The sequence below is a fragment of the Ornithorhynchus anatinus genome, chromosome 1, assembly GCF_004115215.2.
Source record: "Ornithorhynchus anatinus isolate Pmale09 chromosome 1, mOrnAna1.pri.v4, whole genome shotgun sequence".
Lineage (NCBI taxonomy): Eukaryota > Metazoa > Chordata > Mammalia > Monotremata > Ornithorhynchidae > Ornithorhynchus > Ornithorhynchus anatinus.
The window spans coordinates 134,938,769-134,964,267 of record NC_041728.1 but is presented as its reverse complement, the minus strand read 5'-3'; the positions used below and the strand labels follow the sequence as shown (position 1 = coordinate 134,964,267).

At 47.2% G+C, this 25,499-nt stretch overlaps 1 protein-coding gene and 1 non-coding gene across 2 annotated transcripts in view; one reads left to right on the top strand and one right to left on the bottom strand.

The window, feature by feature from the left end:
* The window catches only part of DGKG (diacylglycerol kinase gamma), a 340,544-nt gene that overhangs the window by 58,270 nt on the left and 256,775 nt on the right, over positions 1-25,499 (top strand). Inside the window, exons 3-4 of the mRNA XM_029061465.1 lie at positions 10,528-10,604; positions 23,317-23,473. Of these exons, the coding sequence (XP_028917298.1) occupies positions 10,528-10,604; positions 23,317-23,473 (234 nt within the window). The remainder of the gene's footprint in view (positions 1-10,527; positions 10,605-23,316; positions 23,474-25,499) is intronic.
* On the bottom strand, positions 6,188-6,325 carry LOC114817564. The gene has a single exon (XR_003765431.1). It is a non-coding gene; the product is annotated as a small nucleolar RNA SNORA7 (small nucleolar RNA).

The window sequence follows — 25,499 nt, the reverse complement described above, 5'->3', positions numbered from 1 at the left end:
AGCACTTACTACGTGCCAGGCGCTGTACTAAACGCTAGGGTAAATACAAGATAATCAGGTTGGACTCAGTCCATGTCCCACATGGGGCTCAAAGTCTTGATCGCCATTTTGCAGATGAGGGATCTGAGGCACAAGGGAGTGAAGTGACTCACCCAAGGTCACAGCAGACAAGTGGCAGAGCCGGGATTAGAACCCAGTGATCACGCTGCTTCTCAGCTTTCCGGCATGTTGTCACCCCACCTTCTCTCGTCTCTTCAACCAATTAAATCTCAACAAACTATCTACAGGCCATGCCCTAGTGGGAATTCTGTCATCTCCACGCTAACACCTGCCTTAACCTCTCCACGGTTAACCTCCACGACCTGGCCTAGCTACAAAATCTTCATTAACTCTGCCGATATCCTGTTCTGAGTCACTTCTGTGTCATCTCAACTCTTGACCCTCTGATTCCTGGAGATCTGAACCCCCAAGCCACCACCATGCAATTGAAAACCTCGGCAGTTACCATGCCAACGCCAAAATACACAGGGAGATAAAGTGAACAAACCTAATGAAGCTTGAGGCAAAATCCTGTTCGAATCTGTCTCGTGATGAGCTAATAATTACAATAATTATGGTATTTGTGAAGCGCTTATTATGAGCCAGGCACTGTTCTAAGTGCTGGTAGGTCAAAGGGAATTGGGTTGGACAGAGTCCTGACCCACACGGGGCTCACTATCTTAGTCACAGATGAGGGAACTGAGGCACAGAGAAGTGAAGTGATTTGCCCAAGGTCGCACGGCGGACAAGTGGCGGAGCCGGGATAAGAACCCATGACCTTCTGACTCCCAGGCCTGTGCTCTCTCCACATTCATTGGCAGTGTGGACCTGGTGGTATTAGGGGTCAGCAGATTTTTAGTTAGGGTTGGGCATGTGTCCATTCCTCACACACAAATCCTCACAAGTACTTCACTGCTCCGTACCTCAGTTTCCTCAACTATAAAACGGGAATTCAAAACCTGTTCTCCCTCCCATGTGGGACAGAGACCGAATCCGACCCCAGTGCTTCGAACAGTGCTTGACACATAATAAGCACTTAGCAGATACCACAACTCTGATTATTCAACAAAGTTGTCTCTGTCCCTGATGATCCTAAAGTGGGAAAGATGCTCAGTAGGAGCTCATTTAGTGCAACCTGGCAGATAATATTTTACCCTGAGAATAAAGAACTCTGGAGATGAAGCGTCTCCAACCTTCCTAAATTGATTTCACTGCTTATCGGGCCGTATCTTCAAGATCGTTTCCCGTCTATCCTCTTCTTTAGTGATAAGCCTCTGCTCCGGTTCGGTCACCAATGAAAATGAACGGCTGACACTCTGTGTAATAATATTTCACATTTGAAAGTCATTATCCGCTTACCCTTCAGCCTTACTAATGGATAGAGCACAGGCCTGGGTGTCAGAAGGTCATGGATTCTAATCCTGACTCGGCCACTCATCTGCTGTGTGCCCTTGGGCAAGGCACTTCACTTCTCTGGGCCTCAGTGCCCAAAATGGGGATTAAGATTGTGAAGCCTGTGTGGGACGGGGACTGTGTCCAACCCAATTATCTTGTATCTACCCCAGGGCTTAGAACAGTGCCTGGCACATAGTAAGCGCTTAATAGATACCATTATTATTGTTATTATTATTTAACCTTTCCTCATACAAAAACATAAGTGAAGAACACAATCAGTGCCATTGCTGGGTCAGGCCCTATGGTCCATAAAGTTTAGGAAAGCCAAGTCCAATAAGCAGGGTGGCCTAGTGGATTGATCACAAACCTAGGAGTCAGAAGGACCTGTGTTCTAATCCTGGCTCCGCCACTTGTCTGCTGTGTGATCTGGGGCAAGTCCCTTCATTTCTCTGTGCCTCATTTACCTCATATGTTAAATGGGGTTTAAGACTGTGAGCCCTACATTGGATGTAATCCAATTATCTTATGTCTACCCCAGTCCTTAGAACAGTGCCTGGCACACAGTGAACTTTTAACAAATACAATTATTATTATTATTATTGTTACAATGAGAAGAACTGTGTAATGATTGATTGATTGTAATGGTTGTCCTCTTTTCCAGCTCTTTAGTTATCTTTATGGCTTAAATGCTTTTCTTCCTGTGCCTCCATCTCTTCTATCTCCCCACTAACCGCCTGCCTTGGTCCTTCCCCTGGCCTGGAACTCCATCCCCTTGATTTTACACCAAGCCATCACTTTCCCCACTTTCGAAACCTTCCTAAAAATCACATTTCCTACAAGAGGCCTTCCCCGACAAAGCTCTCATTTCCACTCCTCCCTCTCCCTTCTGCGTCACCTACTTGTATCCCTTACCCTCAGCCCCACAGCTCTGTCGAACTGTATTCTCCCAAGCGGTTAGCACAGTGCCCTGCACACACGGGAAGCGTTCGATAAATAAGATCGATCTTCTCCAAGAGGCTTTCCTCAACTAAGCCCTCCTATCACCTAATGCACCTCGATCTTTACCCTTTAAGCACGTGATAATTTCCCGCTTCCAACCCCTCAGCTCTTAAATACATCTGTCTCCTCCTCTAGACATTTAGCTCGTGTGGGCAGGGAATATGTCTACCAACTCTTTTGTACTGTCCCAAGCGCTTAGTATATTTCTTTGCACACAGTAGCACTCAATACATATCGCTGATGGACTGATTTGATTCTTCTGAAGGACCCAAAGACCTTCCTATCTATTACCCTTTTTTTTTTAATCTTCATGGCCTCTCTAGGAGAAAAAGGAGACAAATGTTACCGTCATCACCTTCAGTGTTATCAATAGATTAGTATTTACTACTATGAGGAAAAGCAGTGTGGCTCAGTGGAAAGAGCACGGGCTTGGGAGTCAGAGGTCATGGGTTCGAATCCTCATTCTGCCACTTCTCCACCGTGTGACTTTGGACAAGTCACTTAACTTCTCTGTGCCTCAGTTACCTCATATGTAAAATGGGGATTAAGACTGTGAGCCACATGTGGGACAATCTGATTATCCTGTATCTACCCCAGCGCTTAGAACAGTGCTCTGCACATAGTAAGCGCTTAACAAATACCAACATTATTATTATTATTTACTGAATGCTTTCTGTGGTTCAGAGCACTGTTCTAAAAGCTGGGAGAGTACATTAAAATAGAATCAGTAGACATGATTCCTGCTCCCAAGAGGCATAAAAGAGTGGGGATCTTACAGTTCATTCATTCATTCAGTCATATTTATTGAGCACTTGTATGCTCTGCACATAGTAAGCGCTCAATAAATGGGAGAGTACAGTATAACAACCGACGACCCATTCCTGCACACAATGAGCTCACAGTCTAGAGGAGGAGACAATGATGTAAATAAATAGATAAAAAATAAATAAATTACAGATCTATATGGATTCATTCATTCAGTTGTATTTATTGAGCTCTGTGTGCAGACCGCTGTACTAAGTGCTTGGAAAGTACAATGCAGAAATAGAGACAATTCCTGTCCACAATGGGCTTACAGTGGGGGGGGGGGCGGCGGGGAGACAGACATCAAAACAAGTAAAAAGGCATCAGTAGAAATAAATAGAATGATAGATATATACTTAAGTGCTGTGGGGCGGCAGGGGGAAGAGCAAAGGGAGCGAGTCAAGGTGACGCGGAAGGGAGGGGGAGCTGAGGAAAAGGAGGCTTAGTCTGGGAAGGCCTCTTGGAGGAGATGGGCCTTCACTAGGGCTCTGAACGGGGGAAAAGTGATTGTTTGGCGGATTTGAAGAGGGAGGACGTTCCAGGCCAGAGGTAGGACTTGGGCCAGGGATCAGCGGTGGGAAAGGCGAGATTGAGGCACAGTGAAAAGGTTAGCACCAGAGGAGCACATACAAATATATACATATATACATACATATGCAATTGTGTCTGACCTTCTCAGCCAGGTCTTCGATTCCCTAACTTGGGTGTCCCTCAAGGCTTTGGGTTCTATTCTCAGTCTTCACTCACTCTCTTGCAGATTTCTTCCGCTCCCACAACCTCAACTCCCATCTTTACACAGATGACTCCCAAACTTACCTCTCCAGCCCTGTCCCCTCTCTTCTACAATCTCACGTTTCCTCCTATCTCCAGGACATCTTTACATAGATATCTTGCTAGCACTTCAACCTCAACATGTATGAAACAGAACACATTTTAGTGTCTTCTCTTGGAAATAGCCTCCTCCACCTAACTTTCTCATCGCAATTTGACTGAACCACGATTCTCCCCATCCCTCAAGCCCAACACCTCGGCAGTTACCTCGACTATCTTCCATCTTTAAATAACCGCAATATTCAGTCTGCCATCAAATCCTACCTGTGTTTCGAAAGTGCTTCAGAACCTGCCCCTTCTTCTCCATCTTAAATGCTACCATTCTAGTCTAAGCACTCGTTTAGGTTATTCCATCAGTCATGTGTCTGACCTCCTCTGCTTCTTGCCTCTCCCAGTTCCATTCCACAGTTTACTCTGCTCCTGGATCAGTTTCCTAAAACATCATTTTGCACACTTCTCCCCACTCCTCAAAAACTCCATCCCTCAGCTTTCTCTTCACTACTTATCCTTGTTCCTCTTCTATTAATCCTAATTCGAATGCTTCATTCCTCTCGAAATAACCCATTAACTACGCCTCATTCACATCTCTCTTGTCCCCCACTTCCTTTTTATGATATTGAAGTGCTTCATGTTCAAACACTGTTCTAAGCGCTGGAGTATCACTGCAGTGCAGTTTATCAAGTTGGACTTTATCAAGTTGGACGGAGTCCCTGTCCCACATGGGGCTCACACTTGTTATTCATTCATTCAATCGTATTTGAGAGCTTACTGTGTGCAAAGCACTGTACTAATCAGAGAAGCAGCGCGGAGAAGCAGCGCGGCGCAGTGGAAAGAGCACGGGCTTTGGAGTCAGGGCTCATGAGTTCGAATCCCAGCTCTGCCACTTGTCGGCTGTGTGACTGTGGGCGAGTCACTTAACTTCTCTGTGCCTCAGTTCCCTCATCTGTAAAATGGGGATTAAGACTGTGAGCCCCACGTGGGACAACCCGATTCCCCTGTGTCTACCCCAGCGCTTAGAACAGTGCTCTGCACATAGTAAGCGCTTAACAAATACCAACATTATTATTATTATTATTACTAATCACTTATTCACACAGTCCCTCCATCCTGGAAAGCCTTCCCCCTTCACGTCCCTTCTGAAATCACATTCCTAAATGTATTTATGGTATTTTTAGTATTTATTTTTATAGTATTTATGGTATTTAAGTGTTTATTATTAAACACTTTGAACATTTGTTAAGTGTTCTAAATACTGGGGTAAGTACGAATCAATTAGGTCGGACACAGTCGCTGACCCACACAGTGCTCACAGTCGAAATAGGAGGGAGAACAGGTTTTTAAACCCCTTTTTACGGCTGAGGAAACTGAGGCACAGAGAAGTTAGGTGACTTGCCCCAGGTCACACAGCAAGCAATTGGCAGAGCCAGGATTAGAACCCAGGTCCTCTCTCAGGTCTGTGCTCTTTCCACAAGGCCATGCTGCTTCCCCATTAGACCTCTTTACTTCCTTAGCCCCTTAGCACTCGGTTATTCACACATCCATGTTGCACTTAGAATAATGTTGGTATTTGTTAAGCGCTTACTATGTGCAGAGCACTGTTCTAAGCGCTGGGGTAGATACAAAGTAATCAGGTTGTCCCACGTGAGGCTCACAGTCTTACTCCCCATTTTACAGATGAGGGAACTGAGGCATAGAGAAGTTAAGTGACTTGCCCACAGTCACATGGCTGGCAAGTGTCTATAAACTGTATTGCTTCCTCCTATCTGCACTTTATTTGGGTGTGTCCCCTGCTAGACTGCAAAATCCTTGAGAGTAGGGATCGTGTCTACCAGTTTAGTGTAACGATGGTATTTGTAAGCGCTTACTACGTGCCAAGCACTAAGTGCTGGGGTCTTGTCTTATGCCGTTGAGTCGTTTCCGACCCATAGCGACACCATGGACACGTCTCTCCCAGAACGCCCCACTTTCCGTCTGCAACCGTTCTGGCAGTGATCCATATAGTTTTCTTGGTAAAAAAAAATCAGAAGTGGTTGACCATTGCCGCCTTCCACACAGTAAATTTGAGTCTCCGCCCTCGACTCGCTCCCGTGCCGCTGCTGCCCAGCACAGGGGAATCTTAACTTGTAGCAGATGGCCTTCCATTCGCTAGCCACTGTCCAAGCTGGGAATGGAATGGACAGGCCTCTGCTTGACTCTCCCTCCCATAGTCAAGACTGGAAGAGTACTGGAAACTCTCCAGGTGCCATCCTGAGCGGGGAAACACTGGGGTAGATACAAGGTAATCAGGTTGTCCCATGTGGGGCTCACAGTCTTAATCCCCATTTTACAGATGAGGTAAATGAGGCACAGAGAAATGAAGTGACTTGCCCAAAGTCACACAGCCGACAAACGGCGGAGCCAGGATTAGAATCCATGATCTCTGACTCCCAAGCCTGGGCTCTTTCCACTAAGCTACGCTGCTTCCGTTGTGCTATTGTACAATCCCCAACTCTTAGTACAGTGCTCTGCACCAAGTAATAATAATAATAATAATAATAATGTTGGTATTTGTTAAGCGCTTACTATGTGCAGAGCACTGTTCTAAGCGCTGCGGGAGATACAGGGTAATCAGGTTGTCCCACGTGATGCTCACAGTTTTAATCCCCGTTTTACAGATGAGGGAACTGAGGCCCAGAGAAGTGAAGTGACTTGCCCACGTAAGAGCTCAAACAATCCTATTGATTGGTCTACATCTATTATGCTCACCCAAGTGCTTTAAACACTCTTTTGCACTGAATTGGTGCTCAATAAATTCTAATGATAACATCCATATCGCGGGCTGTCTCCTGACCAGTGTTCTGACTGCCCATTAGCAGCTCCGTTGAAAAGCTTCAAGGCCTAGTGGATAGAGCTCGGGCCTGGGAGTCAGAAGGTCATGGGTTCTAATGCCGGCTACGCCATTTGTCTGCTGTGTGACCTTGGGCAAGTCACTTCACTTCTCTGTGTCTCAGTGACCTCATCTGTACAACGGGGATTGAGACTGTGAGTCTCACATGGGCCAGGGACTGTGTCCAACCCCATTTGCTTGTATTCACCCCAGCCCTTAGTCCAGTGCCTGGCACATAGTAAGCACTTAATTAAAAATCGTCATTATTATCATTATTATCCCTCCAGGCTCCCACCAGGGACTTCGGTCCCCAGGAGGTCATAGCTGTACTGGCCATGTGAATCAAATAAGGAAACTGAGTCTCCGAATAAGAAAGTCCTTGGCAGTGTGAATCGGGGCGAGGTCATCCACAATGCCAGATTTCCTGATTCCCAGCTATGACAAGGAAGTAGGTGTATCTGGGACAAGCAGCATGGCCTTGTGGAAAGAGCATGGGCCAGGGAATCAGAGGATCTGGCTTCTAAACCCGGCTCTGCCAGTCGCTTGCTGTGTGACCTTGGGCATAGTCACTTAACTTCTCTGTGCCTCCGTTTCCTCAACTTTAAAATGGAGATTCAATTCCTATTCTCCCTCTTACTTAAAGCTTGAGCGCCGTGGGGGACTTTGTCCGTCCTAATTAACTTGTATCTACCCTGGTGCTTAGAACAGTGCTTGACACATAGGAAGCACTTAACAAATCCCATAAAGCAAATCTGCAAACTGCGGCTGGATCAGGATTTCTCTGCACTTCCATTTTCCCAGCAGCTGGTTTGGATTTAGGAAAGCAATGTCCATTTTTAGGCAATGGCAGCATTTTCCTGTGACATTTCAATCTGTCTCGACCCTGAAATAATTATAATTTTGGCTTGTGTAATCCAGGTCAGCCAAGCCAAGCACATCAAAACGTCCATCTCCCGGAATGCTGAGACCAGAGAAAACCCTATTAACAGTAACCTGATCTATCAGGAAACTCTAGTAACTTTAAATAAAAGCAGTAATTTTTTCAAATATGCATAGTAGCAGCAATAACAGAGCCTAGACAACTCTCAATAAGGGGGACAAGGAGAATGTGGATGTTTGAAATCTTCAGATGATCCCAAACTTTCATTCTAGCCAAGTTCCCTTCACCTCCTTCAGGAAAAAAAATACACCAGATGGCCCAACTGAAAGCAAGGTAGACTTATGTTTCCCTCCCTCTCTCTATTTAAAGATGATAATGAGCAGGGAAATGGCTAAAATGTACATATCCATAATTTATATTAATGTCTCCTTGTGGTCAGAGAATGTGTCTTCCAACTCTGTTATGTGGTACTCAGGGGACCGGGGCTCTGCTCCCAGCTTTGCCTCTTGTCTTCTGTGTGACCCCGGGCAAGTCACTTCACTTAATGATAATAATAAGAAGAAGAATTGTAATATTTAAGTGTTTACTATGTGCCAAGCCCTGCACAGTGGATACAAGCAAATTGGGTCGGACACAGTCCCTGTTCCCCATGAGGCTCACAGTCTTGATCCCCAATTTACAGATGAGGTAACTGAAGCCCAGAGAAATGAAATGACTTTCCCAAGGTCACACAGCAGACCAGTGGCAGAGGCGGGATTAGAACCCAGGACCTTCTGACTCCCAGGCCCCTGCTCTTTCCACTACGCCATGCTGCTGCTTCATGAATCCCTGGGATGGGGCCTGGATCAGATCTGGTTACCTGCTATCTACCATGGTGCTTAACAGTGCCATACGTTAAGCGTATACTCCAATTAATTGTTGTTATTATTATTATTGTCTAGAGTTGACTATAGCCTCCAAGATGAATTTATCTTGCTGTCATTCTAGCTTTTCTGGGACATATTTCTAGTCCAAATAAACTAAGCTCTTAGGAAGCCTGAGTTCCAGCTTCATGGGGATGGTAGAGGCTGTCACTCCACGGGGTTTCCACCACTTATTTTAGCCCCCATGGGTTTTCAAGCTGTTTGGCCAGGTGGTTTCTCCCATTTCCCCTTCAAGGTTCAGGACCTTCCAACAGGACTGAAAAGAGTTGAGATTTTCCGTGGGCCACCCTGAAACAGTCAGCTCCCTTCTAGTCCGTAAGGACGTTCCGGGCAAGGAACGCGTCTGTCAATTCTGTGACATTGTACTCTCCCAAGTGCTTAGTGATAAAATTCATTCATTCAATTCACTCTGTTTTTTGGGGCAGCTCATGGGGAGACACCCATCAGGAACCCCTCCAGGGTCCCACTTAATAGTCATCATCATCATGGTATTTGTTAAGTGCTTACTATGTGCCAGGCACTGGACTAAGTGGATACAAGCAAATTGGGCTGGACACAGTCCCTGTCCCATGTGGGGCTCACAGTCTCAATTCCCATTTTACAGATGAGGGAACTGGGCCCAGAGAAGTAAAGCGACTTGCCCAAGATTACACAGCAGACGGGTGATGGAGCCGGGATTAGAACCCAACACCTTCTGACTCCCAGGCCCACGCTCTATCCACTATGCCATACTGTAATCACAACCCACTTCCCTCCCATCCCCACCTCGTCCTTCCTCCTCCTTCCTTTGACCCCAGAAACATGAAGACTTCTGTGCACTGTCATCAGATGTTTCTATATTTACAAGTATGTCAGTCGGTCAGTCATTCGTATTTATTGAGTGCTGACTGTGTGCAGAACGCTGTACTAAGCGCTTGGGAGAGTACAACACAACAATAAAAAGACACATTCATTCAATAGTATTTATTAAGCGCTTACTATGTGCAGAGCACGGTACTAAGCGCTTGGCACTGTACTAAGCGCTCCCTGCCCACGATGAGCTTATAGTCTAAAGGTGGAGACAGGTATGACTAGAAATCAATAAATGACAGATCTGTACATAAGTAAGTGCTGTGGAGCTGGGAGGGGATAAATATGAATAAAGGGAGCAAGTCAGGGTGACGCAGGGTATAGATGTAAGCGTATTTGTTCTAGTCCAGTCTACTTCCACATAATCAGGAGGACTAATTCTCTGGAGAAGACACTGATGCTAGGAAAAGTCCGGGGAAAACGTGGAAGAGGCAGACGGGCGGCTAGGTGGAGAGTGACCATAACACCGATAACGGAAGAACCGTTAGAAAGGTTGCGGATTATGGCAGAGGACAGAACGTTCTGGAGAAGGCTTATCCATGGAGTCGGTACGACTCGACGGCACTTAATAAATAAAATCTGCTCCATTAGCTTGTACGCTCCTCAAGGGCAGGGACCAGGGAGAGACTCTTTTTTGTAATGGTATTTGTTAAACGCTTACTATGTGCCAAGCACCGGACCAGATAGAAGATAATCAGTTTGGACACAGTCCATTTCCCACTTGGGGCTCACAGTCATAATCCCCATTTTACAGATGAGGTACAGAGAAGTGGAGTGACCTGCCCAGGGTCACACAACAGACAAGTGGCAGAGCCGGGATTAGAACCCAGGTCCTCTGACTGCCAGGCCTGTGCTCTTTCCACTAGGCCACACTGCTTCTCCACCTAACTCTTGCTTCTTCAGTTTGCTGACCAGGGTCTCTTGGGCTGTTGTCTCCCTAGATTCCACCAAGAAGCTGAAGGACGTTTTGGAAGAATTCCACGGAGATGGGGTCCTGTCCAAGTATAATCCAGAACAGGTGAGAAGCTTCCCTCATTAGCCTTTCAGTTGCTACCTGGTGTATCCGTCTGTCCGTTACTTATTCATTCGCATTAATGTCCGTCTCCCCTTCTAGACTGAAGCTCGTTACGGACGGGAGACGTGTCTGCCGATTCTGTTGCATTTTACAGTCCCAAGTGCTTAGCATAGTGCTTTGCTCATAGTGAGAGCTCAATAAATACCATCCCGTGGCTCAGTGGAAAGAGCCCGGGCTTGGGAGTCAGAGGTCATGGGTTCGAATGCCGGCGCTGCCTCTTGTCAGCTGTGTGACTTTGGGCAAGTCACTTCTCTGTGCCTCAGTGACCTCCTCTGTAAAATGGGGATGAAGACTGTGAGCCTCACGTGGGACAACCTGATTACCTTGTATACCCCAGCGCTTAGAACAGTGCTCTGCACATAGTAAGCGCTTAACAAATACCAACATTATTACTATTATTATCGATTGATCGACCTATCCCCTTGCAGGGGATGATTTGGCTCTGGAAAGCAAGTCTGAACAGAACTCCCCCACCTCCCTGACCTCCCCGGCATAACGCCAGGTGACCTATCCATCGATCAATGGTATTTATCGAGCGCTTGCTGGATGAGGACCACTGTACTAGGCGCTTGGGAGAGTACAATATAACAGAGTTGGAAGATATGTTCCCTGCCCACGGCGAGCTTTCAGTCTAGAGGGGGAGACAGACATTCATATAAATATGAACCTAAATGCTATGGGGCTGAGGGAGGGGGTGAATAAAGGGTGCAAATCCAAGGATGAGAAGCAGCATGATCTAGTGGGCCTGGGAGTCAGAAGGCCCTGGGTTCTAATCTCGGCTCCTCCGTTTGTCTGCCGTGTGATCTTGGACAGGTCATTTCATTTCCTCTGTGCCTGGTTACCTTATCTGTAAATGGGGACTAAGACCGAGAGCCCATGTGGGACAGGGACTGCATACAACCTGATTATCTCGTGTCTATAATAATAATAATAATAATAATGTTGGTATTTGTTAAGCGCTTACTATGTGCCAAGCACTGTTCTAAGCGCTGGGGTAGATAAAGGGTACGTGAGGCTCACAGTTAATCCCCATTTTACAGATGAGGTAACTGAGGCACAGAGAATAATAATAATAATAATAATGTTGGTATTTGTTAAGCGCTTACTATGTGCAGAGCACTGTTCTAAGCGCTGGGGTAGACACAGGGGAATCAGGTTGTCCCACGTGGGGCTCACAGTTTTCATCCCCATTTTCCAGATGAGGGAACTGAGGCACAGAGAAGTGAAGTGACTTGCCCACAGTCACGCAGCTGACAAGTGGCAGAGCCGGGAGTCGAACCCATGACCTCTGACTCCGAAGCCCAAGCTCTTTCACTGAGCCACGCTGCTTCCCACCCAGCGCTTAGTGCAGTGACTGGCACAGAGTAAGCGATTAACAAATGCCATAAAAAAGGTGGACACAGAATGGAGTGGGAGAAGAGGAAATGAGGTAGTAATCAGCGAAGAGCTAAAGGTAGGACAGTAGGACATGGTGTTTTCGGTCACTGAACCATCTACCTCGGGGTAGAGGCCTGTGGTTACTTGTCAAACCAAACCTCGTCTACTTTTATGAGATACCTAGATGTTTTAGTGAAAAATAAAAACTCCTTCTTTTTCTCGTAGTAATTATTAAATGCTTACCATTTGCCAGGCACCATACTAAGCGCTCGGGTAGATACAGGACTTTCAGTTTGGACTCAGTCCCCGTCTCACAGTCTAAGTCAGAGGGAGAAGAATTTAATGCCCATTTTTCAGATGAGGCACAGAGAAATGAAGTGTCTTAATGTTGATATTTGTTGGTATTTGTTAAGCGCTAACTAGGTGCAGAGAACTTTTCTAAGCGCTGGGGTAGATACGGTGTCATCAGGTTGTCCCACGTGAGGCTCACAGTTAATCCCCATTTTGCAGATGAGGTAACTGAGGCCCAGAGAAGTTAAGTGACTTGCCCACAGTCACACGGCTGACAAGTGGCGGAGCCGGGATTCAACCCCATGACCTCTGACTCCCAAGCCCGGGCTCTTTCCACTGAGCCACGCTGCTTCTCAAGGTCACGCAGCAGACAAATTTCTCTGACTCCCAGACCCGTGCAACGTCTTCACAGACTGCCTTTAATCAGCACCATACAGCGTGGCTCAGTGGAAAGAGCACAGGCTTAGGAGTCAGGGGTCATGGGTTCTAATTCCGGCTCCTCCACGTCTCAGCTGGGTGACTTTGGGCAAATCACTTAACTTCTCGGTGCCTCAGTTACCTCATCTGTAAAATGAGGGTTAAGACTATGAGTCCCACGTGGGACACCCTGCTCTGTATCTACCCCAGCACTTGGAACAGTGCTTGGCACACAGTAAGCGCTTAACAAATACCAACATTGTTATTATATAGGTCATCTGATGCGTAACTGATTATGTTGTGGTTTAAAAATGCTCTAACATTTTCTCACTTTTTAATTTTTATGGCATTTATTAAGCACTTATGTGCCAGGCTCTATACTAAGCACCGGCGATGATGCAAGCTAATCAGGTTGGACACAGTCCCTGTCCCATATGGGGCTCACAGTCTTAATCCCCATTTTACAGAGGAGGGAATTGAGGCCCAAAAAAGCGAAGGGACATGTGCTAGGTAACCCAGCAGACGCGTGGCAGAGTTGGTATTAGACCCGTGGTCCTTCTGACTCCCAGGCATGTGCTGTATCCAAAAGACTACGCTGCTTGTCACTGGAAACCTGCTCTCCCACCTGCAAAGGTCAAGGGCATTATCAGGACCACCCCCCCCCCCCCCCCGTCCTCCGTCTCTGTTTTCCCCTGTGTCACCATGATGCCACTCACCCAAACCTACTCACCTCCTCCAGGAGGCCTTCCCAGACTGAGCTCCCCTTTTCCCTCTGCTCCCTCTACCCCCCCCACCTCACCTCTCCACAGCTAAACCCTCTTCTCCCCCCTTTCCCTCTGCTCCTCCCCCTCTCCCGTCCCCTCCCCTCAGCACCGTACTCGTCCGCTCGACTGTCTATATCTTCATCACCCTATTTATTTTGTTAATGAGATGTACATCACCCTGATTCTATTTGCTATTGCTTTAACGAGATGTTCTTCCCCTCGATTCTATTTATCGCCATCGTTCCCGTCTGTCCGTCTCCCCCGATTAGACCGTAAGCCCGTCAAAGGGCAGGGACCGTCTCTATCTGTTACCGATTTGTCCATTCCAAGCGCTTAGTACAGTGCTCTGCACCTAGTAAGTGCTCCATAAATACTATTGGATGAATGAATGAATGAATTCGATTTCCTCTTCCTTCTAATCCCGGCTCCACCCCTTCACTGCTGTGTTTCCTTGGACAAGTCACTTCACTTCTCTGGGCCTCAATCCCCTCATCTGTAAAATGAGAATTAAGACTGTGAGCCCTGTGTAAGTCAGGGACTGTGTTCAATGGGGTTACCCGGTATCTACCCCAGCGTTTAGAACAGTGGCTGGCACATGTAAGCGCTTAACAAATACCATATATTATTATAATTTCTCTCACTCTAGGGCCTATTACAGATCCTGGACTAGGCCTTTAGAAGCAGCTCGGTAGCCCTGGCCATTCCCGCTGTTTGGAGATGGCTCTGGACTTCGATTACGGGCTGGGAAGCAGCGTGGCTCAGTGGAAAGAGCCCGGGCTTTGGGAGTCAGAGGGTTCGAATCCCTGCTCCGTCACTTGTCAGCTGTGTGACTGTGGGCAAGTCACTTCACTTCTCGGTGCCTCAGTTCCCTCATCTGTCAAGTGGGGATGAAGACCGTGAGCCCCACGTGGGACAACCTGATAACCCTGTATCTCCCCCACCGCTTAGAACGGTGCTCTGCACATAGTAAGCGCTTAACAAAATTACCGATGGGGAGGAAGAGGTAAAAGTTTTAAGGGGCTAGAACTAAGCAGAGATTAAGAACATTTCCTTTGCATCCAGTAGAGAAGAGTGACTTCTAGAGAAGCCGATTGAGGCGTTCCCTATATTGAGAGAAGGGGAAGGAGAGCTTTCCCAGACTATTGAGGAACGTCGCAGGATCAGAAAGCAAAAGGACACAAATTGGAATGAAGGAAAGAGCAAGCATGGGGAGACCAACTAAAAAACGTATTTCTCCGGAGGATAACGTGTAGGTGGGAAACACCGTATTGAAGCCCCCAAGCGGGGGCTGCTGAGAGGGTGAAAGGAGAGAAAACAAAATGGGAAATGAGGTAGGCAGTTAGCACAATCTCTCGGCGTAAATCTCACAGGTGGGGCGTATTGTCTCCCACCCTCTTCTGCGTGTGTCACCCTACCCCTGTCCTTGGGAACAATGTTTTATTCCAGCAATTTGATTTCTATTCTGCCCTATAATTGACGTACAGTAGGTGGAATGTATTCAGGCTGGGTCGGGGAAGTGGAGGCTTATTTTGCAGTCAGTGTAATGGCTAATTACTGATGAAAATTTCTTGTTGAAAAACAAATTAGTCCGTGAGTGAGGGAAGTTGCTAAGTGGGTGAGGAAGGAGGTGGTTTCTGGAGTTCCGAAATGGCAGTTCTAAGGCCCAGAGACTAATTATTGAAATGTGATGAACAAAGCGGGCTCTTGGGGTTATCCAGCGTCATCTCCGACCGTGGGAGATAAGGCTGTAGGTAGCGGGGTGCGGGGTGAGCAAGCCCCATCTGAAAACTAAGAACTTCTACGTCACTGAAATCTCTAGGCCGTAAGTTCGTTGTGGGCAGGGAATGAGCCGAACTCTGTTGCATTGTACTCTCCCAAGCGCTTAGTACACTGCTCTGCACATAGTAAGCACTCAATAGATACCATTGATCAACTTAAGGATCTGGCTCAAGTGCTGTCTTGTCACTTTTCTCATAGTCTTCGGAATGCTCTCCCCGCACACGTGTCCTCGCCTCCCTCTCGCATTTTATGGGATTATAATTTTACAGATTTCTCAGGGGAAAAAAATTCTACTTTAATAATAAAGGTGCTTGTTAAGCGCACACTGTGTGCCAAGCACTGTACGGGGTAGATATAAGATAATCAGGTTGGCTACAGTCCCTGCCCCACGAGGGGCTCATGCTCTAAGTAGGAGGGAGTAGGATTGAATCCCCATTTTCAGATAAACTGAACCCAGAGCAGATAAGTGACATGCCCGAGGTCACAAGTGGCAGAGCTGGGATTAGAACCCAGGTCCTCTGATTCCCAGGCCAAGACTACTTTTAGAGAAGCAGGGTGGCGTAGTGAATGGAGCACAGGTCTGGGAGTCAGAAAGTCATGGGTTCTAATCCTGGCTCTGCCACTTGTCTGCTGTGTGACCTAGGGCAAGTCATTTCACTTCTCTGAGTTTCAGTGACCTCATCTATAAAAAGGGGATTGAGACTGTGAACCCCACATGGGACAGGGACCGTCTTCCAACCCAATTGGCTTGTATCCATCCCTGCGCTTAGTATAGTGCCTGGCACATAGTACGCACTTAACGAATACCACAATTAGTATTATTATTACTTTTTCCCGATTACCCATCCAGATGATTAAGAAAAGAGGATGGCAAATGGATTCAGCAGATCCTCCCTTAAGCAGCGTGGCTCAGTGGAAAGAGCCTGGGCTTCGGAGTCAGAGGTCATGGGTTCGACTCCCGGCTCTGCCACTTGTCAGCTGTGTGACTGTGGGCAAGTCACTTCACTTCTCTGTTCCTCAGTTACCTCATCTGTAAAATGGGGATTAACTGTGAGCCTCACGTGGGACGACCTGATGACCCTGTATCTCCCCCAGCGCATAGAACAGTGCTCTACATAGTAAGAGCTTAAAAAATACCAACATTACATTATTATTATTATGTCCGTTCGGAGTCTCGAAGGTTTAGTCCTACCTGGTCACTCTCTTCTCGCTGATGCCCATCCAGCTGCCCCGTCGACCGGGTGAACAAGTCATTTTCCCCACGGGCCAAATCCAGGTTCTCTAAGTATAATCAACCACTTTGTTACCAGCTCCAACGTTCCAACTCAAGCGCTGTGAGTTCCACTTAGCTGATCCCAACTAATCTTTATTATGCTTTGTAATATAAAATACATTTATATACATCTACGTATAAAATAGTGGTTCATATGTGTTGCTGTTTTCTTGGAGTATTTCCTGAAAATGTCCACGATCCGGTTATCAGTGTGCTTTTGTGACACTGACCCCGGGATGCTTTCATTTTAGTAGAGTGGGTGGGGTTAGACTGAAGTGAGTTTTCTGAGTAAGGCTGGATTAGCTGAATATTTTAATAATAATAATAATGGTGGTATTTGTTAAGCGCTTACTATGTGCAAAGCACTGTTCTAAGCGCTGGGGGGATACAAGGTGATCAGGTTGTCCCACAAAGGGGCTCCCAGTTTTCATCCCCATTTTACAGATGAGGTAGCTGAGGCACAGAGAAGTTAAGTGACTTACCCAAAGTCACACACAGCTGATGAGCGGCGGAGCCGGGATTCGAACCCGTGACCCCTGACTCCCAAGCCCGGGCTCTTTCCACTGAGCCACGCTGCTTCTCTGATGCTTCTCTTTAAAGATGCTTCTCTTTAAAGCGGATGCCTCTCAATCAATCAATGGAATCTATTGAGTGCTTACTATGTGCAGAGTACTACGTACTAAGCACTTGGGAGAGTATGATACAGCACTCCTCAAGAAACTCCCATGGTTGCCCATCCACTTCCACATCAGACAAAAACTCCTCCCCATTAGCTTTAAAGCACTTAATCCCCTTGCCCCCTCCTACTTCACCTTGCTACTCTCCTACTACAACCCAGCCTACTCACTGAACTCCTCTAATGTTAACCTTTTCACTGCGCCTCGATCGCCTCTCTCTCACCGCTGACCTCTCGCCCGCATAATAATAATAATGTTGGTATTCGTTAAGCGCTTACTATGTGCCGAGCACTGTTCTAAGCGCTGGGGTAGATACAGGGTCGTCGGGTCGTCCCACGTGAGGCTCGCAGTTAATCCCCATTTTACAGATGAGGGAACTGAGGCACCGAGAAGTGAAGTGACTCGCCCACAGTCACCCAGCTGACAAGTGGCAGAGCCGGGATTCGAACTCATGACCTCTGACTCCCAAGCCCGGGCTCTTTCCACTGAGCCACGCTGTTTCTCCTATCTCTGGCCTGGAACGACCTCCCTCCTCATATCAGACAGATAATTGCTCTCCCCCATTTCAAAACCTTACTGAAGGTGCATCTCCTCCTAACAGCCTTCCCCGACTAAGCCCTCCTTTCCTCTTCTCCCACTCCTTTCTGCACCGCTCTTACTTGCTCCTTAATTCATATTCCCTCCCATCCCCTCAGCACATACGTACGTATCCTGGGCTTTGGAGTCAGAGGTCATGAGTTCGACTCCCGGCTCTGCCACTTGTCAGCTGGGTGACTGTGGGCGAGTCACTTCACTTCTCTGTGCCTCAGTGACCTCATCTGTAAAATGGTGATTAACTGTGAGCTTCACGTGGGACAACCCGATTACACTGTATCTACCCCAGCGCTTAGAACAGTGCTCTGCACATAGGAAGCGCTTAACAAATACCAACATTATTATTATTATTATCTGCATAGATTTGTAATTTAGTTATTTATTTATATTGTCTGTCTCCCCCTCTAGACCGTGAGTTTGTCGTGGGCAGGAATGTTTCTGTTGTTATATTGTACTCTCCCAAGCGCTTAGTACAGTACTTTGCACACAGTAAGCACTCAATAAATGCAATTGAACAAATGGACAGAATTAGCAGACAGGTCCCCTGCCCATAACGAGCTCATTGCCACCTTCCCCTTCTTGCCCTTTCCCCCTTCTCTTCCTTCCCTTCCCTGACAATCACTCGAATCCCTGCAGTTTCTCGGACTGTCCCGGATGGAGTCCGGCTCCTCCTGGGCCCTCCTGAAATCCACCGGAAATCGTACTCTCCCAAGCGCTTAGTACAGTGCCCTGCATACAATAAGCGCTCGATAAATATGATCGACTGACTGACTCACCTCTGTCCTTCATTCAGGCTGCTGAGAAGCAGCATGGCATCGTGGCTAGAGTCCGGGCCTGGGAGTCAGAAGATCTTGGGTTCTGATCTCGGTTCTGCCACTTGACCTTGGGCAAGTCACTTCACTTCTCTGGAACTCAGCTCCTTCATCTCTAAAATGGGGATTGAGACTGTGAGCCCCATGTGGGACAGGGACAGTGTCCATCCTGATTAACTCACATCTACCTCTGCACTTAGAAAAGTGCGTGGCTCATAGTAAACATGTAACAAGTCTCATTTTTCAATTTTTTTTTTCTAAGCATCATCCTTGGCTCACCCTTACAGTAGGCTGCTTCCCTGACTGGATTTGTTTCTGTCCGGTGCCAGGCCCCAACTGTAGGATTAATCCCCCCTTTTCCTCAGTTCCCCCTCCCTTCCTCGTCACCTCGACTCGCTCCCTTTGCTCTTCCCCACTCTCCCCGCCCCACAGCACTTTTGTATATATCTATAATTCTATTTATACTGATGCCCGTTCACTTGTTTTGACACGTGTATATCTATAATTCCGTTTATATTGATGCCTGTTTACTCGTTTTGATGTCTGTCTCCCCCGCTTCTAGACTGTCAGCCGCGTGTGGGTAGGGATTGTCTCTCTTTATTGCTGAATTGTAATAATAATGTTGGTATTTGTTAAGCGCTTACTATTTGCAGAGCACTGTTCTAAGCGCTGGGGTAGATACAGGGTCATCAGGTTGTTTCCCACGTGAGGCTCACTGTTAATCCCCATTTTACAGATGAGGTAACTGAGGCACAGAGAAGTTAAGTGACTTGCCCGCAGTCACATAGTACTCTCCAAGTGCTTAGAGGAGCAGCGTGGCTCAGTGGAAAGCGTCCGAGCGTGGGAGTCAGACGTCGTGGGTTCGATTCCTGGCTCCGCCACTTGTCAGCTGTGTGACTGTGGGCGAGTCACTTCACTTCTCTGGGCCTCAGTTCCCTCCTTTGTAAAATGGGGATGAAGACTGTGAGCCTCACATGGGACACTCTGATGACCCTGTATCTCCCCCAGCGCTTAGAACAGTGCTCGGCACATAGTAAGCGCTTAACAAATACCAACATTATCATTAGTAGTAGTACAGTGCTCTGCACACAGTAAGCGCTCAATAAATGCGATTGAATGAATGAATGAAGCGTTGGAAGGTGGCAGGACCAACCAGCCCGTCATTGGCCAGGGACTGTCTCTATCCGTTGCCGATATGTACATTCCAAGCGGTTAGTACAGTGCTCTGCACATAGTAAGCGCTCAATAAATACTATTGAATGAACGGAATCCTATCCTCTCAGCTGTTTGCTATCCCCCTCTGGTGGCCAATCAGAGAAGAGGAAGCAAATCCTAACGATAGATCAATCAATGGTAATAATAATAATAATAATAACGTTGGTATTTGTTCATTCATTCAATAGTATTTCTTGAGCGCTTAGTATGTGTAGAGCACTGTACTAAGCGCTTGGAATGGACGAGTCGGCAACAGATGGAGACAATCCCCGCCCATTGACGGGCTTACAGTCTAACGGCGCTTGCTACGTGTCGAGCACTGTTCCAAGTGCTGGGGGAGATACAGGGTAATCACGTTGTCCCACATGAGGCTCACAGTCTTCATCCCCATTTTACAGATGAGGTCGCTGAGGCGCCGAAAAGTGAAGTGACTCGCCCACAGTCCCACAGCTGACAGCAGGGAGCAGAGATTAGAACCCATGACCCCTGACTCCTAAACCCGTGCTCTTTCCACTGAGCCACGCTGCTTCTCTACTGATATAATAATAATAGCATTTGTTAAGCGCTTACTATGTGCCAGGCACTGTTCTAAATGCTGGGGTAGATACAAGGTAATCAGGTTGGACACAGTCCCTGTCCCACATGGGGCTCACAGCCCTAATCCCCATTTTACAGATGAGGGAACTGAGAGACGCAGAGAAGTGACTTGCCCAAGGTCACACAGTAGGCATGTAGCAGAGCTGGGATTAGAACTCAGGTCCTTCTGACTCCCAGGCATGTGGTCTATCCGCTAGGCCATAGTACTTCTCTATTGTTTGAGTGCTTAGAGTGTGCAGTATAACAGAACAGAATTAGAATATACATTCTCTGCCCAAAAGTCATTTGGAAGCAAATGCTAATTCATTCATTCAATAGTATTTATTGAGAGCTTTCTATGTGCAGAGCACTGTACTAAGCGCTTGGAATGTACAAGTCGGCACCAGATAGAGACAGTCCCTGCCCATTGACGGGCTTACTGTCTAATCGGGGGAGGCAGACAGACAAAAACAATAGCAATAAATAGAATCGAGGGGATGTACATCTCATTAAAACAATAGCAGTAAATAGAATTAAGGTGATGTACATCTCATTAACAAAATAAATCTGGTAATAAAAATATAAACAATTGAGTGGAGGAGCACAGTGCTGAGGGGAGGGGAAGGGAGAGGGGGAGGAGCAGAGGGAAGGTGGGGGGAAGGGGGCTTAGCTGAGGGGTGGTGAAGGGGGAGACAATATCAGTAAAAATAGTAGTGATACTTATGGTACTTGTTAAGCGCTTACTTTGTGCCAAGCACAGTTCTAAGCACTGGGGTAGATACGAGTTAATCAGGTGGGACACAGTCAATCAGTCGGTCGTATTGATTGAGTGCTCATTGTGTGCAGTCCAATAGAACAGAATTGGTAAACACATTTTCTGCCCAAAAGGAACTTACAGTCCAGTTGGGGAACTAAACGTGAGTAGGGACTAATTTACTCCTGTGGCAAATGATCAGTCAATCATTTAATGGTATTTATCGAGCACTCGCTGGATGCAGAGCACTGTAGTAAGCTCCTGGGACAGTACAATATAATATAGTAGAAATGACAGAGACACAGTCTAGAGGGAGAGGCCGGCAATAAAATAAATTAGAGATAAGGGAAATGGCAGAGGATGAGGAGATGTACGGAATCCCCCGGGAGACACTCCAGTCAGTCGGCACGCTCAGTATCCCCTCCACGGGACCGTCCCCCGCCTTGAAGAAGCAGCAGCACGGTCTAATAGATACAGCCCGGGGCCTGGGCGTCAGAAGGACCTGAGTTCTAATTCCGGCTCTGCCACTTGTCTGCTGGGTGACCTTGGGCCAGCCACTTAATTTTTCTGTGTCTCACTTACCTTATCTGCAAAATGGGTATTAAGACTGGGAGCCCCATGTGGGGCAGGGACTGTGTCCAACCCGCTTAGCTTCTATCCGCCCTGGCCCTGAGTACATTCCTGGTACAGAGTAAGTGCTTAATAAGTAGCGTCTATGAAAGAAAAAAGAGGACTGTGGGGATGTGGGTGGGTAAGTACCAGTCACCTGACCTCAAAACTCAAAGAATCTAAGTCCCAAACCCATAAGCCACATTTCTTGTCTGCTCCGTGACCTTAGGCAAGCTATTTAACTTCTCTCTGCCTGTTACTCATCTGTAAAATTGGGTTGAAGACTGTGCGCCCCACGTGGGACAACTTGATTCCTTTGTATCTACCCCAGTGCTTAGAACAGTGCTTGGCACATAGTAAGCGCTTAACAAATACCATCATCATTATTATTATTATTCCACCACAACGACGGTACTGTATATGCAGTTCCCAGGGTGACAACCCCTGGTGCAATCTGAAGCTCCGAGCTTTTTTGGAGAAAAGTAGCACTGCGACTCTAAGGTGTAATTTTTCTCATTACTTTTCTTCCTAAGGCCTGGATGGCAAACAATTCCCAGGGCGTGTGTCCATTTCCTAAAGAATCCGGTCCAACCGATGCCATCCAAATCCCAGGCAAGGACGAATGACCTGCCAACTGCTGTTTGTGTTTGGTGTTTTATGGACTGCGGCCCTCACGGCCCGGCTCCGACTGAAGTGTCCGGGAGAACGACATTCTCCTGGGTGCCGACGTCCCTGGTGGGGAGGCCGGAGGGACGGACCCGTGACTGGGTAGTCAGAACACACTGGCCGGGAGACAGCCCGCGCTACAGTTGTTATCAAAAGCCCCGGCCCGGGAGTAAATTGCCTTGGCATCAGTTCCTCAGTCAGTTGGCTGTTGCAGCGAAAAATTCATAGCCTTCTTGATTTATTAAAGGGAAAGGGAGGAACGGAGTTACTCTCTCCTCCTTCCCAACCGGTTGGTTGGTTCTTCATACTCTGAAGACATCAGTACTCACCATCCCCCAACACCGGCACCAGAAAATCACCAGACGCAAAGGGAGGGCGGATCGTTTCCCCAAAGGGAAAAAGCAGATCCCAGGCATCCTAGAAGATCACTATATTGCCATTTTTCATCTACCTTCCTGCACTTTAATTCCAAAAGTCTCCGTCTCCCCTCTTTCCCTTCTAGCAGCCGAGCTCCTGAGTGCCCGACTCTCTTCTCCTTTTGACTGGAGAGCTTTAATCAGTAACTAACCCACTATCATCGCTTTCCTTTCACAGTCCAAAACCTACCGAACTGTGCTTTCTTGGGTTCCAGCCTTGACTACGTTATTCTGTTTCTCCAACCCCCACACCACGCCTATGTCAAGTCCAAACATCACAGATTTGTCAACAAAATCTCCTTCTTTTCTGTCCCCCAGCGCCTCTTCTTTTTCTGTTCCTCATCTACCTTCCATGGTCTCTCACGCCTCTCTCTTTCTTCCTCTCTCTCTCTCTCCTTTCCCTGCTAACGGACTTGTCTCTCTTTCCCTCCTCAGCCCATTGACTATGAAGGATTCCAGCTCTTCATGAGGACGTACTTGGAGGTGGACATTCCTGAAGAACTTTGTCAGCACCTCTTCATGTCCTTCAAACGCAAGACCTGCCAGCCATCGCCCGACTCCCAGAGGCCGGGTTCCAGTATTTCCCAAATTGGTAAACCGGGCCAAACTGCATCTATTGGACCCAGAGAATAATAATAATCACAGTAGATAATAGATAATAACGACATAAGATAATAATAATATAATTATAATGATAATATCGTAATCGAGGGGTTAAGCACTTACAATGTGCAGAGCTCTGTACTACGTGCTGGGATAGATTCGAGATAATCAATAGATCATGTTCATTGAGTACTTACTGTGTGCAGAGCACTGTACTGGGTGCTAGGGTAGATACAGGATAATCAATCAGTTGTATTTATTGAGCGCTCACTGTGTACAGAAGAACACTGTACGAGGTGCTGGGGTAGATACAGGATAGTCGCATTCATGGAGTGCTTACTGTGTGCAGAGCTCTGTACTAGGTGCTAGGGTAGATTCAGGATAATCAATTGTATTTATTGAGCGCTTACTGTGTGCAGAGCAGCGTATTAGGTGCTGGGGTAGATACAGGATAATAAATCAGTCATATATATTGAGCGCTTAGTGTGTGAAGAGCACTCTACTAATTGCTTGGGAGAGTACAGTGTAAGAGAATTGATAGGCACATCCCCTGCCTTTAAGGAGTTTACGGAGTAGAGGGGGTGACAGATATTAACGTAAATCAATGTTAAGCATATGGACATAAATCCTGTGGAGCTGATGATGGGTTGATCAAACACAGTGCCTGTCTCACGTGGAGCTCACGGTTTTTAGTGGGAGAGAAAATAGGTATCGCACCCCTGTTTTACAGATGAGGAAACAGAGGCACAGGGAAGTGACTTGCCCAAGGTCTCACCGCAGGAAAGTGGTAGAGTCGGGTTTAGGACCCAGGTCTCCTGACTCCGTTCAGTCCTATTTCCACTAGGCCATGCTGATCTCCCCTTCCCCCAAATCGCAAGCCCCGTGGGTTGAATTTGGAGAGGTATTTCTTCTCTTTTTGGGGAGACTAAAGAGGCAGAGGGTGTCAGCCTCTTTGGTGCTTGGAACTCGGGGCTGGCAGCGTATCTTCCTTTCTCTGATGAAGCCATGTGGTATTTATTGAGCGCTTACTGTGCAGAGCACTGTACTAAGCGCTGGGGAAAGTGCAATGCAATCGAATTTTTTTATGGCATTGGCTCAGCAACTTATTCTGTGTCAAACACTGTTCTAAGTGTTGGGTTTTTGGCTCAGTGGAAAGAGCCCGGGCTTGGGAGTCAGAGGTCATGGGTTCGAATCCCGGCTCTGCCACTTGTCAGCTGGGTGACTGTGGTCAAGTCACTTCACTTCTCTGTGCCTCAGTTCCCTCATCTGTAAAATGGGGATTAAGACTGTGACCCTCACGTGGGACAACCTAATTACCCTGTATACCCCAGTGCTTAGAACAGTGCTCTGCACATAGTAAGCGCTTAATAAATACCAACATTATTATTACAAGTTAGGTTGGACACAGTCCTGCCCCACATGGGGCTCCAAGTCTAAGAAGAAATTGGTAGAGATGATCCTTGCCCACACAGAGTTTGTAGTTTACAGGAAGCAGTCCACGATAAAGTGGATTTCTTTTCACTAGCGAGCATGGGGTGCTGATGATAATAATAATACTGGTGGTTTTTGTTAAGCGCTTACTATGTGCCAGACACTGTACTAAGCTCTGGGTGGATACAAGTAAATCGGGTTGGATGCAGTCCCTCTCCTGCGCAGTCTTAATTCCCATTTGAGGTGAGGTACACAGAGAAGTGACTTGCCCAAGGCCACACAGCAGACAGGTGGCGAAGCAGGGATTAGAACTCATGACCTTCTGACTCCCAGGCCTGTGGTCTATGCTAGACGATGTAGCCCAAGACTCCGGAATCCTCCATGCTGAGGCCCCGTGGACATTCTGGGAAGACGGGACAGGGACGGGGGGTTCAGGAATGGGCCTGGGCACAAAAGAGCAGGGAGCTGGGAAGGATTGTGTGGGGTACCCAGCTGAGCAGCAAGGCCTTGTGGGTAGACCATGGACCTGGGAGTCAGAAGGACCTGGGTTCTAATCCTGGCTCCACCACTTTTCTACAGTGTGA